Here is a 14,973-nt window from a genome sequence, read left to right on the forward strand (position 1 = left end):
CCCCAGTGGCTCCTGGAACGCAAGTGAGACAGAATCATTCACTCCTCTGGAAAGGGGTGCTGAAACCAGGGAACCAAGTGGTCTGGCTCAGTGGATCCTACCCTCATGGAGCCCAGCAAACTTAGATCCATTGGCTTGAAATTCTTGCAGCCAGCACAGCAGTAGTCTGAGATTGACCTGAGATGCCCCAGCTTGGTGGGGGGCGGGGCGGGGGGGGGGGGCGCCTGCCATTGCTGAGGCTTGAGTAGGCGGTTTTCCCCTCACTGTATAAACAAAGCCACCAAGAAGTTCGAACTGGGTGGAGTCCACTGCAGCTCAGCAAGGCCACTGTGGTCAGACTGCCAGATGTCTCCTTCCTGAGCAGGGCATCTCTGAAAAAAAGGCAGCAGCCCCAGTCAGAGACTTGTAGATAAAATCCCCACCTCCCTGGGACGAAGCACCTGGGGGAAAGGGCAGCTGTGGGCGCAGCTTCAGCAGACTTAAACGTCCCTATCTGGCAGCTCTGAAGAGAACAGCAGATCTAACAGCACAGTGTTGAAGCTCTGATAAGGGACAGAGTGCCTCCTCAAGTGGGTCCCTGACCCCCGTGTATCCTGACTAGGAGACACCTCCCAGTAGGGGCCGACAGACACCTCATACGGGAGAGCTCTGAGTGGCATCTCGTGGTTGCCCCTCTGGTATGAAGCTTCCAGAGGAAGGAACAGGCAGCAATCTTTGCTGGTCTGCTGTCTCCGCTGGTGATATCCAGGCAAACAAGGTCTGGAGCGGACCTCCAGAAAACTACAGCAGACCTGCAGCAGAGGGGCCAGACTGTTAGAAGGAAAACTAACAAACAGAAAGGAATAGCACGTCCACTCAGAGACCCCATCTGAAGGTCACCAACATCAAAGACCAAAGGTAGATAAATCCATAAAGATGGGGAGAAACCAGCGCAAAAAGCCTGAAAATTCCAAAACCAGAACGCCTCTTCTCCTCCAAAGGATCATAATTCCTCGCCAGCAAGGGAACAAAATTGATTGGAGAATGAGTTGATGAAGTGACAGAAGTAGGCTTCACAAGGTCGGTAATAACAAACTCCTCCAAGCTAAAGGAGCATGTTTTAACCCAATGCAAGGAAGCTAAGAACCTTGAGAAAAGGTTAGACAAATTTCTAACTAGAATAATCAGTTTAGAGAAAAACATAAATGACCTCATAGAGCTGAAAGACACAGCACGAGAACTTTGTGAAGCATACACAAGTATCAATAGCTGAATCAATCAAGCAGAAAAAAGGATGTCAGAGACTGAAGATCAACTTAATGAAATAAAGTGAGAAGACAAGATTAGAGAAAAAAAGAATAAAAAGGAACTAACAAAGCCTCCAAGAAATATGGGACTATGTGAAAAGACCAAATCTATGTCTGATTGGTGTACCTGAAAGTGACGAGGAGAATGGAACCAAGTTGGAAAACACTCTTGAGGATATTATCCAGGAGAACTTCCCCAATCTAGCAAGACAGGCTAACATTCAATTTCAGGAAATACAGAGAACACCACAAAGATACCGCTCGAGAACAGCAACCCCAAGACATAATCGTCAGACTCACCAAGGTTGAAATGAAGGAAAAAATGTTAAGGGCAGCCAGAGAGAAAGGTCAGATTACTCACAAGGGAAGCCCCTCAGACTAACAGTAAATATCTCTGTAGAAACCCTACAAGTCAGAAGAGAGTGGGGCCCAATATTCAACATTCTTAAAGAAAAGAATTTTCAACCCGGAATTTCATATCCCGCCAAACTAAGCTTCATGGTGAAGGAGAAATAAAATCCATTACAGACAAGCAAATGCTGAGAGATTTTGTCACCACCAGGCCTGCCTTACAAGAGCTCCTGAAGGAAGCACTAAACATGAAAAGGAACAACCGGTATCAGCCACTGCAAAAACATACCAAATTGTAAAGACCATCAACACTATGAAGAAATTATATCAACTAACGGGCAAAATAACCAGCTATCGTCATAATGACAGGATCAAATTCACATATAACAATATTAACCTTACATGTAAATGGGCTAAATGCTCCAATTAAAAGACACAGACTGGCAAATTGGATAGAGTCAAGACCCATCAGTGTGCTGTATTCAGGAGACCCAACTCATGTGCAAAGATGCACACGGCTCAAAATAAATGGATGGAGAATATTTACCAAGCAAATGGAAAGCAAAAAAAATCAGGAGTTACAATCCTAGTCTCTGATAAAACAGACTTTAAACCAACAAAGATCAAAAGAGACAAAGAAGGGCATTACATAATGGTAAAGGGATCAATGCAACAAGAAGAGCTAACTATCCTAAATATATATGCCCCCAACACAGGAGCACCCAGATTCATAAAGCAAGTTCTTAGAGACTTACAAAGAGACTTAGATTCCCACATAATAATTGTGGGAGACTTTAACACCCCACTGTCAGTATTAGACAGATCAATTAGACAGAAAATTAACAAGGATATTCAGGACTTGAACTCAGCTCTGGAAAAAGTGAACCTAAGAGACATCCACGGAACTCTCCACCCCAAATCAACAGAATATACATTCTTCTTTTCACCTCATCACACTTATTTTAAAATTGACCACAAAATTTGAAGTAAAACTCTCCTCAGCAAATTCAAAAGAAAGGAAATCATAACAAACAGTCTCTCAGACCACAGTGCAATCCTATTAGAACTCAGGATTAAGAAACTCAATCAAATCAGCACAACTACATGGAAACTGAACAACCTGCTCCTGAATGACTACTGGGTAAATAATGAAATGAAGGCAGAAATAAAGATGTTCTTTGAAACCAATGAGAATGAAGACACAACGTACCAGAATCTCTGGGACACATTTAAAGCAATGTGTAGTGGAAAATTTATAGCACTAAAGGCCCACAAGAGAAAGCAGGAAAGATCGAAAGTTGATACCCTAAAATCAAAATGAAAAGAACTAGAGAAGCAACAACAAACAAATTCAAAAGCTAGCAGAAGACAAGAGATAACTAAGATCAGAGCAGAACTGAAGGACATACAGACACGAAAAACCCTTCAAAAAAATCAATAAATCCAGGAACTGGTTTTCTGAAAAGATCAACAAAATAGCTAGACCACAAGCCAGACTAATAACGAAGAAAAGAAAGAAGATCAAATAGATGTGTAATAAAAAAAGATATAGGGGATATCACCACTGATCCCACAGAAATACAAATTACCATCAGAGAATACTATAAACACCTCTATGCAAATAAACTAGAAAATCTAGAAGAAATGAATAAATTCCTGGACACATACACCCTCCCAAGTCTAAACCAGGAAGAAGTCAAATCCCTGAACAGACTGATAACAAGTTCTGAAATTGAGGCAGTAATTAATAGCCTACCAACGAAAAAAGGTCCAGGACCAGATGGATTCACAGCTGAATTTTACCAGAGGTACAAAGAGGAGCTCGTACCATTCCTTCTCAAACTATTCCAAACAATAGAAAAAGAGAGAATCCTCCCTAACTCATTTTATGAGGCCAACATCATCCTGATACCAAAACCTGGCAGAGACACAACGAAAAAAAAGAAAATTTCAGGCCAATATCCCTGATGAACTTCGATGCGAAAATCCTCAATAAAATACTGGCAAACCGAATCCAGCAACACATTAAAAAGCTTATCCACCACAATGAAGTCAGTTTCATCCCTGGGACGCAAGTCTGGTTCAATATACACAAATCAATAAACATAACCCATCACATAAACAGAACCAATGACAAAAACCACATGATTATCTCAATAGATGCAGAAAAGGTCTTTGACAAAATTCAACAGCCCTCCATGCCAAAAACTCTGAATAAGCTAGGTATCGGTGGAACATACCCCAAAATAATAAGAGCTATTTATGACAAACCCACAGCCAATATCATAGTGAATGGGCGAAAGTTGGAAGCACTCCCTTTAAAAACTGGCACAAGACAAGGATGTCCTCTCTCACTCACTCCTATTTAACATAGTATTGGAAGTTCTGGCCAGAGCAATCAGGCAAGAGAAAGAAATAAAGGGTATTCAAACAGGAAGAGAGGAAGTCAAATTATCTCTTTGCAGAAGACATGATTGTGTATTTAGAAAACCCCATCATCTCAGCCCCTAATCTCCTTAAGCTGATAAGTAACTTCAGCAAAGTCTCAGGATACAAAATCAACGCAAAAATAACAAGCATTCCTATACACCAATAACAGACAAACAGAGAGCCAAATCATGAGTGAACTCCCATTCACAATTGCTATAGAGAGAATAAAATACCTAGGAATACAATTTACAAGGGATGTGAAGGACCTCTTCAAGGATAACTACAAACCACTGCTCAAGGAAATAAGAGAGGACACAAACAACTGGAAAAACATTCTATGCTCATGGATAGGAAGAATTAAGATTGTGAAAATGGCCAGACTACCCAAAGTAATTTATAAATTCAATGCTATCTCCATCAAGCTACCATTGATGTTCTTCATAGAATTGGAAAAAACTACTTTTACTTCATATGGAACCAAAAAAGAGCCCACATAGCCAAGACAATCTAAGTAAAAAGAACAAAACTGGAGGCATCATGCTACCTGACTTCAAACTATACTACAAGGCTACAGTAACCAAAACAGCATGGTACTGGTATCAAAACAGATAGATAGACCAATGGAACAGAACATAGGCCTCAGAAATAACACACACATCTAGAACCATCTGATCTTTGCCAAACCTGACAAAAACAAGCAATGGGGAAAAGATTCCCTATTTAATAAATGGTGTTGGAAATAGCTAGCCATATGCAGAAAACTGAAACTGGACCCCTTCTTACACCTTATACAAAAATCAACTCAAGATGGATTAAAGACTTAAACATAAGACCTAAAACCACAAAAATCCTAGAAGAAAACCTAGGCAATACCATTCAGAGCATAGGCATGGACAAAGATTTCATGTCTAAAACACCAAAAGCAAAGGCAACAAATGCCAAAATTGACAAATGAGATCTAATTAAACTAAAGAGCTTCTGCACAGCAAAAGAAACTATCATCAGAGTGAACAGACAGCCTAAGAATGGGAGAAAATTTTTGCAATCTATCCATTTGACAAAGGGCTAATATCCAGAACCTACAAAGAACTTAAACAAATTTACAAGAAAAAAAAAACAATCCCATCAAAAAGTGGGCAAAGGATATGAACAGACACTTCTCAAAAGAAGACATTTATGCAGCCAACCAACATATAAAAAAATGCTTATCATCACCGGTCGTTAGAGAAATGCAAATGAAAACCACAATGAGATACCATATTATGCCAGTTAGAATAGCGATCATTAAAAGTCAGGAAGGCTGGGCATGGTGGCTCACGCCTGTAATCCCAGCACTTTGGGAGGCCAAGCAGGCAGATCACAAGATTGGGAGTTTGAGACCAGCTTGACCAACATGGAGAAACCCTGTCTCTACTAAAAATACAAAAATTAGCATGGTGGCATGCACCTGTAATTCCAGCTACTGAGGAGGCTGAGGCAGGATAATTGCTTGAACCTGGGAGGCGGAGGTTGCAGCGAGCTGAGATCATGCCATTGCATGCCAGCCTGGGCAAAAAGAGCAAACAACTCCATCTCAAAAGAAAAAAAAAAAAAAGAAAGAAATAAAAAGTCAGGAAACAACAGATGCTTGAGAATATGCAGAGAAACAGGAACACTTTTACACTGTTGGTGGGACTGTAAATTAGTTCAACCATTGTGGAAGATGGTGTGGCGATTCCTCAAGGACCTAGAACTATAAATACCATTTGATCCAACAATCCCATTACTGGGAATATACCCAAAGGATTATAAATTGTTCTACCATAAAGATACATGTATAGGTATGTTTATCGTGGCACTATTCGCAATAGCAAAGACTTGGAACCAACCTAAATGTCCATCAATTGATAAAGAAAATAGACTGGATAAAGAAAATGTGGCACATACACACCATGGAATACTATGCAGCCATAAAAAAGGATGAGTTCATGTCCTCTGCAGGGACATGGATGAAGCTGGAAACCATCATTCTCAGCAAACTATCACAAGAACAGAAAAGCAAACACTGCATGTTCTCATTCATATGTGGGAGTTGAACAATGACAATGCATGGACACAGGGAGGGGAACATCACACACTGGGGCCTGTCGGGGGGTAGGGCAGTAAGGGAGGGATAGCATTAGGAGAAATACCTAATATAGGTGATGGGATGATGGGTACAGCAAACCACCATGGCACGTGTATACCTATGTAACAAAACTGCTCATTCTGCACATGTACCTCAGAACTTAAAGTATAATAAAGAAAAAGAAAAAAAACGTGCAAAGCTGAACTCTCCATTTTTAGTGCCCCCACCCCATTTTGTAGTTCCTATGTTCCACATTTTGGTGAACAGAAATATCTCCACTAACTTGCCCAAACCAGGAACTATTCTAAGTCTTTCTGTATTGTCCCTTCTCTCTCCAAATGGCTACTAAAATTTAACTCTTAACTGTTTCTAAAGTTGCTCTTTCTCTTCATTCTACTGGTCTTCCTGATTTGAGCTCTCTCCCCTCCTCACTGTGTCCAATCCTAACGTTAGAGTTATACTTAGTTATAACGTTAGAGTTATATAGATCATGTTACCACCTACTCAAAGGCCATCAACAGTCTCAGGCCTAAGGTCAACCTCCTTCCATGACCAGATCAGAGTTTCTAGTCTTCACTCTGCCAACCTCTCCACCTTTACCTTCTCCCATCCATGAACTCACTCTCACTGCATGACTACAACCGTTTTGAAACAATAGAGAAAAGAACAAGATCCACATAGTCCCTCAATTTGGGAAACTTTATGCCATCAATTCTTAGTATCTATATTTTTGTATTGATTTTTACATAAATCGAAGATTTTATTATTAAGCAAGTTTTTGCTTGTTTCCACAAAACAAGACACTGCATAGTTTTCAAGTATGGGAGGTGAGGATCACTTATTATGGCCATATCTGTTTTTCCCTCCCCCAGACTATCCCTTGGCTCTTGTAACACACCACTTTGTTTGTTTGTTTGTTTGTTTTTGGAGAGGAGACAGGGTTTTGCCCTGTTGCCCAGGCTGGAGTGCCATGGAGTGATCATAGCTCAAAGTGATCCTCCCATCTCAGCCTCACCAGTAGCTGAGACTACAGGTGTGTGCCACCATGCCCAACAAATTTTTGTATTTATTGTAGAGACAGGGTTTTGTCATGTTGCTCAGGCTGGTCTCGAACTCCTGGGCTAAAGTGATCAAATGATTCACCTGCCTCCACCTCCCAAAGTGCGGGGATTACAGGCATGACCCACGGTGCCCAGCCACACCACTTGGCTCTGTGATTTGTTCTAACATGAGCTGCTCCCGCGCTGCATTTTTCTGTCGGGCTGTTCTTGCGGGTTCTCTTTCTCATGGATGTTCTGCTGATTACCTTCCCTAGCATGGTGCCTACATATAACACAGGCCCCATAAAATCTGTCATCATCCTCATCCTCACGATAATAAAAGGTAAAGTCTTCTCATATCTTTGTGATTACCAAATGTCTTAGTATGTTGGAAATCAGTACTAAACATTTCCTGGTGAATAAGTGGCTTCTAAGATTTTGCAGAGCTTTATCTGCCACTGTGTGGGAAGACACAGGATGCTTAGTTATTCTGATATGATATGCTTTGCGTATTCACACAGAATCACAGCCATTTGCTCTAAATTTTTGTCCCATAACCTTCCATGCCACATGATGAAAAATGTTAACAAGCACAGAGTCACAGATGTGTCTGGGTTATCAAAGCCAGTTCAGTAACTGAGAATTTTCACACACACAAAACATTCCAGCAAACAATGGGATATAACTGTATCTTTGGCAACAGCTAGGAGCTCACCTTTTCTTCATTACCAACACAACTCCAAGAAATATAATCACGAACAGCAAGATGCCCGCAATGACTCCAGCAATTTTAACTGTATGGTCTGTCTGTTTCTCGGGTTCTGGGACTGGCTTCGGAGTGGCAGCTCCTGAAGATGAAAGGAAATGAAAAAGGAGAGACAGTAGGTAAGAGAGAATAAAGATGTCACATTTTAAAAAATTTCGCTGCATTTAACAGAGTAATAAGACTTATCAGAGCCAGCAGACAGACAGGCTTTGATTTTTTAAACAGCTTTCATATGCACTGAAAGCAGCATAATTGTTCACATTGTTCTTCAATATTTTACTAAACCATACACAAGCTGGATAGCACACCCATGCCTGACCCTTTTCTAAGAGACTCTTCTCAAACATTTTTTTTTAGAAAAATATTATTTTATTATCTCTATTGGCTCCTGCTCTTTCTGCCATTTAAAAACTTACTAACACCACAATAGCTATCCCTAAGCCTTTATCCAAATTTGATTTGCTGGAACATTTTCCTCAATTATTTTTCATAAACGAAGCAGTAATTGCATAACATATTAGTCCAAACACCTGGAAAACTGAGATAAGCTCATTTGCCATGCATTTTTACCAGCAATTGTTTTTTAACACAATAGAGTTTTTTCCCCCTGCCTTTGGAAATCTAAATCTAGGTCACATCTGGTAGGCAAAAGACTCCTTCTAAGCAATTTATTCACAAAGTGGAAGCGGCTGATGATCACACCACTGGCACCCACATTTAAAATCTGTTTAAATGAGATAACCAGGGTCTTACAGTGGTGGTGGCTGTCTTAGCTCCCCTTTCTCATGTCTAAAACATGAGACATGTTTGTCCTGTTTACTATAATGTAATGGAATGTCAAATCCATGTCTGATGAAATATATGTTTCCTCTGCTAAGTGCATTCAGGATGAAAAATATTAGGAATGCAATGTTCAATTCCCTAAAAAGACTCCTTTTTAAAAGGGCTTGTACTTTTAAAATCAGAATGTGATGATGCTCTGAGTCACACCACCCTTACTAGGTGACAGGTCATTCCGAATGGAGGAATTTTATGTCCAAATTTTCCTCCTTAGAATTTTCTTTTTGTGTTGGTAAAAATGTAATTAAATTGGAGTGTTTGTAAACCAGCTCTTTCCACTCTGCCATGAGGTTTTCCACTCCTACGTCACCTGACTCACGAAAACCTTAGCTGTCACTGTGTCTGAGCCCTTGGGCAGGGCAGACCAAGACCAGGAGGACAAACTCTAAAATGAGTCATCACTGAGAAAGAGGGAGTGCCAGATATCACCTTCCATCTGTTTTTTTTTGTGTCCTTTGGGAACACGTAAATGATGTTTCTTTCCAAAGTTATTGCTGGTGAGATTTTATACATGAGGCCCTGCATTCTGAACATGGCTGTAGTCATTAGACTGACCCCAGGAAGTGAGTCAAGGTCAGGGAAGAAGCAAGTTGGAAGCTCATCAGTGTTTCCATCACAAAGCATATTCCAATCATTTGAGAGCCACAACAGCAGCAGCCATGATGCAAAAAACACACCTTATGAAATAAAAACCCTTCTGAAGAAGCCTCTACAGGTCAATTTTATTTCTGACAATGTCGAGAATAAGTCCTGCTATTTTGATTCAATGAATATCCCTCAAACTAGTTGTTCAGTTAAATCTTTAAGGTATTAATGTTAATTATCCTTTATGGTAATTACATCTGAAATACACCACTCCAATATTCTATTGGAACATATCACCAGGTGGTTGACTGGGAGGAAATTGTCACATTAAACAAATTGCTAAGAAAAACCTAAAGATAAAATGTGTATGTGGATAAACAAAATTTTTTTAAGTTAAATAAGCAATCTATACAAAAAGAAGTAACATTTGAAATTCATGAAACTGAAAAAAGTCTGTTTTTCCATTTTGATTTTGTGTCCAATTAAAACAAATTTTTAAAATAAAATCAAATTGGTTTTATTCTTCCAAATGTTGACATACTGGAAGCCATTCCATTTATCTCACTAGTTATAGATAGCTGGCTCTCCATGTATATTTCCTAAATAGATGAGTTAAGGTATGTTTTGTAACTAAGTTATGTCACTAAATGCAACACTTGGGAAAAAAATGTTTAGAAAAACTTATTTACCTTAAGACATTTTAATATAAAAATAGCACACATGTAATGCATACATTGTGAACACTCAGTAGAGGAAGGTCTGGCTCTGTGGGAACTGATGAATGACTCTATTCTGCTTTGGGCCAAGGAGGGGTGGTTACCTGCAGCCTTTCATCCCCTTTAGGAAGCAGCATGCACATTGCTATGCAGCCTGTGGAAGCTCAGTATTATCATTTCTTAGCACTGACTTTTAACTCATTTCACATTGCAGGTCAAGGGAATGAAATGTTCTATCTTCGCCTGACACAGTTGCAACGTGATGATGGTAGCAACCACGCTAAATGGGACAGTGACTCAGGAAAGGTGGGAGGGCTGCCTGGGACTGGCCATCCGGTTGAGTCGGGTGTTTGGGTTTAGGACTCTGCAGAAGCATCAGTGTAAACACAAACAGCCCTCGGATAACCTGATGTGTGGGTGTCACTGACTCCAGGCCCCTTGCCCAGGAAGTTCCTGCTTTCCTGCCTGTGCCCTGTCCCTCTATCCCTGCCTGAAATGAACATCTTTAGGCTCTCCTTAAATAGGATGCTCCTCTCTCCTCTTTTATTGCTTTGGGAACATGTGGTTCTGGTTATGACCTGTCAGCGGGCCTTGGACAGGGGATATTTTTGACAGAGCATGGTTGCAACTGATGGTTGTTTATTTTTCCTCACCCAAATCTATGAATTTAACAGTATAATTTCTAAACTGCTTGGCAAAAGAGTTGTTTTCATTCTATTTCCCCCTCGGTCTTGGTATTTTCTTGCCAGGTTTCTCATGGTATAAACTTTTCCTTTTTTTCGTATAAATTTTAATTGCTTATTAAAAGGCATTTTCTCTTCTTGTGTGTATTCTGTTAGGACAGCAGTGTGCATTTGGTTCCTTTTGAAGAGAATAAACTTGCATGTGTCCATTTATCAGTGGATATTTTCTAGGCCTGATACTGTATCGTATTCATTGCACTGGTGAATAAGCTAAATATTACAGGGAGATTAAGAGACTGCTAAAATCATAGAGCATAATCCTCACAGATGCCCACTCTGCTGACTCCTAGTGATAACGCTGGTTATTATTTTTATAATGGCCAAGAAAACAAAAAAGAGTGGTATTCCAGTCAAATTCCATTAAGATTTCAGTTATAACATCTAGTATGTAAAAAAAAAAAAAAAACTCAAAACAAATAGAATGATTAACCAATGCAGTATTTAGCTGGTTTTCAACTTGGCAGAAAACAATTCCACTTTGGCCCAGTGTTCAACATTAAATTAAATAACAGCAGCAAGCCAGGCTGAGAACACGATGTACTCAGCCACTGGCTTGAGGTCTGGGCCCAATTTTGACTACTGAACTGGCTGCACAAATTTTCCCAGAAGATCCAAGGGTACAAGCCCAGAAGGCCATGAAGGCTGTCAGTGATGCCCAGAGCTACTGACCATGCTGCCCACAGCACGGGCTGCTTTCACCCCGAGTGAACGGGAAGCCTTCCCAAAGGGAGGGGAGTGGCAGGGTTAGGAAGAGCCGCAGGGACAGCTCAGCTGCAGAACTTTGCACGGTGGTGACTAGTAGGAGGTTGACCTTGAATGTGGAGGAAAAAAATCCAGCAATATTCTTCATTTATTCAACAAGCGTTTATTGAGTAGCTAACTGCTTGCCAAGCACTGTTTAAGGAATACAGTGGTGAGCAGATGGACAAAACAAAAACTTCTGACCTCATGGAACTTAAATCCTTGTAGGGAAGACAGACACCAAGGTAAATCAATATTGTAGGCAGTGTCTGGCCAGGCTAGCTCTAGAGAAAAATCAAGGGGAGTGGGCTGGGGGGTGAAGGCAAGGCAGCTGTTAGGATGGGGTATTGGAGAAGGAATTACTGAGAAAATAACATTCGAGCAGAGACCTGAAAGAGGAAAGGGAGTGGCAGAGTGACATCCAGGGAGGAGAAAAAGGGAAAAGGTGCAAATGAGACAGAAATACTGAGTGTGACTGGAGTGCGGTGAACTGTGGAGAAGGTGAAGCATAATTTTAGGGTGGGGACACCTCCTTAGATAGCTGGAAGGACTCTCTCTGCTTGAGAAGCCTTGGGAGGATTCTGAGCAGAGGAGGAACTTGATCTGGCTTATATTCAACAACACTATCCCGGCAGCCGTGTGTACTGCAGGCTGTAGTGGGCCACGGTGGAGGCAGGGACCTCAGTTATGAGGCTATTACGAAGATGCAGGGAAGACACTCATGGCTTGGAGGGAGAAGGTAGCAGTGCAGGTGGCAAGATGCCATCAAACTTGAGACACACTGTGACGGTCCAGCCATCAGTTTTGCCGATGAACTGGATGTCGAGTGTGTTAGGATAACAACCAGATTTCTGGCAGGAGTCACTGGACAGACACAGCTGCTACTAACTGACAGGGTGAGAACTGCAGGAGGAGCAGGTTTGGAGGGGTGGGTGGGCAGACCAAGAGTTTAGTTTTGGACCAATGAGGTTTGAGATATTTGACATACAAAAGAGATAGCAAGTAGGCAGTTGGATGGATATACACGGGAGAGACCTGGGTGTAGAACATAAATTTGAGGTTGTCATAAAAAAGATGGTGATTACAGTCATGAGTCAGCCGGGGGACACTTAGGAAGTGAACAAGGGAAACAATGGCGGGTCAAGGAGGATGGAACTCAGCCACGTGGAGGCGGATGTCCAGGCGAACACAGACACAGGGAGCATCCGCACGGAGCAGCCAGAGAGGAAGAAAGGGATCATGAAACAATCTTTTTTTTTTTAATTAAGATGGGAGAAATGACAGCATCTCTGAATGCAAATGCTAATGATACCATAGAGAGGGCAAGTTGATGATGCGGGAGGGAAAGGAGCTGCCTGCTGGAGGGAAGCCCTTGCAGAGGCGGGAGGTGGGACCAGCGCGCAGAACCAGGAGGGCTGATGTTTCACCCAGAGGAACGGCAGAAAGCCACACATGCAGCAATGCACAGGCTCTTGGCAGAGCAGATGTGCTGGTCTGGGAGCGGAGCATTTGAAAGGTCTCTTTTGATGGCTTCATTTTCCCAGGGAAAAAGGAACCAAGAAGATGAGGGGAGTCTGAGGACCAGAATGGAGGTGTGAGAAATCTCAGGCCAAAAAGTGTTGAAGTTGTCTAGAAGAGGGAAGGGAGGGATGTCCCAGGCTGGGCATGGGTGGGATCTGCTGGTAGCCAGCCAGGAGTTCCAAGGACACAGAGGACAGCGTTGGAAGGGGGCTAAGGCATGAGAGAGAAGGGGAAGGTGGGCCAGTGAGAGCAATCCTGATGGCCATGAGCCAACAGTGAGGGTGGGAAGTGGGGCTGTGGCTGTGTCCAAGAGCATGCAGAGCCCTGGGCCGTCTCTTCACTCCTCCTAGTTAGGATGAAGAAGGGGAAGAGGAGGAAAAAAAAAAAAAAGGTAGGGGGTGATCCCTACTCAGACTTACATTGGGGAGGGGTGTGACCAGTGTTCAGATCAGAGATACAGAAGCATCCCTGTGACACTCAGACGTTCCCTTTAAATGTAAGGGATGCAGCTGTGAATGTGGGCTAGCACTGTCCTGTTCATATGTGTAGCTAATGTTGGCTTCCACAGCCTCCGAATTAGCAGCCCCTTATTTAGTACATTTTGTGCTCAAGGTACTGGAACAAGGCTCTGCAGGGGAATTAGAGTTGAGTATGTGCCTCTTCCTTCAGGGAGTTGACCACAGTAAATAAGGCAAGAAGCCTTAAGTGTCACAGGTAAGCTACAGAGTCCAGCTGGGGAAGAGTGGAGGGGATGAGGGAGGGCTCCTTGTCAGAGATTGCAATAATGAATGGGCTGGAAGGACCGGGAAGGTTTCAACGCTGGGTGGGAAGAGTGCCTCATAAGCCAGAACAAAGGGGCCTCTGGAGTCACATACTAGCTTCAAGGGCAGGGTCTGGAGCAGGGGCTGGGGGTGATTAGGAAGAGGATTTGGAACTGAGGCTTTATGGTGGGATGGGTGTTGCTCACTGGGTAGGACAGCCCAGATTAAATTTAATAAATAAGGAACCACAGAAAATAACAGAGCAGTACCTTGAGAACAACTGGGCAGCAATACGCAGGCTCACTGAAGAAGGGAAGGGAAGGAAGTTGGGGAGCCTTCTGCCCCACCCAGGCCTGGAGCCTCCCCTGCCTGAATTGCAAGGGTGGCTGGAACGAGCAGGACACAAGAGACTCACAGAGGCACAGTCAGCTGTGTACAGGTGACAACACCCACAATGGCTCTGGGACTGCATGGCCAGCTGGGGCTGTGTGTTGGGTTCAATGTCTGAATTGAACCTGAGCAACAAACTACCCCATTCACACCACATGCAAAAGGTTTCAGTGGCAAACCAAATACCACAAAGCCACTCTTGGTATTTCAGGGAGAAAGGAAGAAAAAAGGGGCTAAGGACAGTAACAATGGGAACTGCTGAAAAGAAAAGCTGAGGAGGCTGAAAAACCTTAAGAGATGAGACAGGGAGAAGAGCTAAAAGTAGAAAATAAAATGGAAGCAGTGGAAATATGTAAAAATATTGTTCCTTCAAGTGCATTTCAAAGAGCACTGGTCCCAAAAGATAATCTAAAATTTAAATTCAGTACTCCATCACTTTGTGCTAGCATTTTAATGACTTTCATGGAATACTCTATTTTAATTAATTTTCCTTTTGTGTGTGTGTGAACATATGCAGAGGTAAATTTCTATACTTTTTCTTAAAAACAGCAACATCCTTGTTTTAAAGATCATTGTGAGACAGTTCATTCAGGTCTTGTTGCCCAGAGAATTAAAATCCTTTGCAGTCTTGTTTAGTTTTTTTTCAGCTGTTCCTTCTTCACATTATACATAATCACAAAACACCTCCTAGATTTT

General features: G+C 42.1%; 1 protein-coding gene across 17 annotated transcripts in view; it reads right to left on the bottom strand.

Moving 5' to 3' along the window:
* PTPRM (protein tyrosine phosphatase receptor type M) overlaps window positions 1-14,973 on the bottom strand; it is an 826,718-nt gene that overhangs the window by 255,209 nt on the left and 556,536 nt on the right. For all 17 annotated transcript variants that reach the window (XM_031003686.3, XM_031003684.3, XM_063699394.1 and 14 more), the window contains one exon: window positions 7,930-8,062. In XM_031003686.3, coding sequence (XP_030859546.1) covers window positions 7,930-8,062 — 133 coding nt within the window. The remainder of the gene's footprint in view (window positions 1-7,929; window positions 8,063-14,973) is intronic.

This window comes from Gorilla gorilla, chromosome 17, assembly GCF_029281585.2.
Source record: "Gorilla gorilla gorilla isolate KB3781 chromosome 17, NHGRI_mGorGor1-v2.1_pri, whole genome shotgun sequence".
Lineage (NCBI taxonomy): Eukaryota > Metazoa > Chordata > Mammalia > Primates > Hominidae > Gorilla > Gorilla gorilla.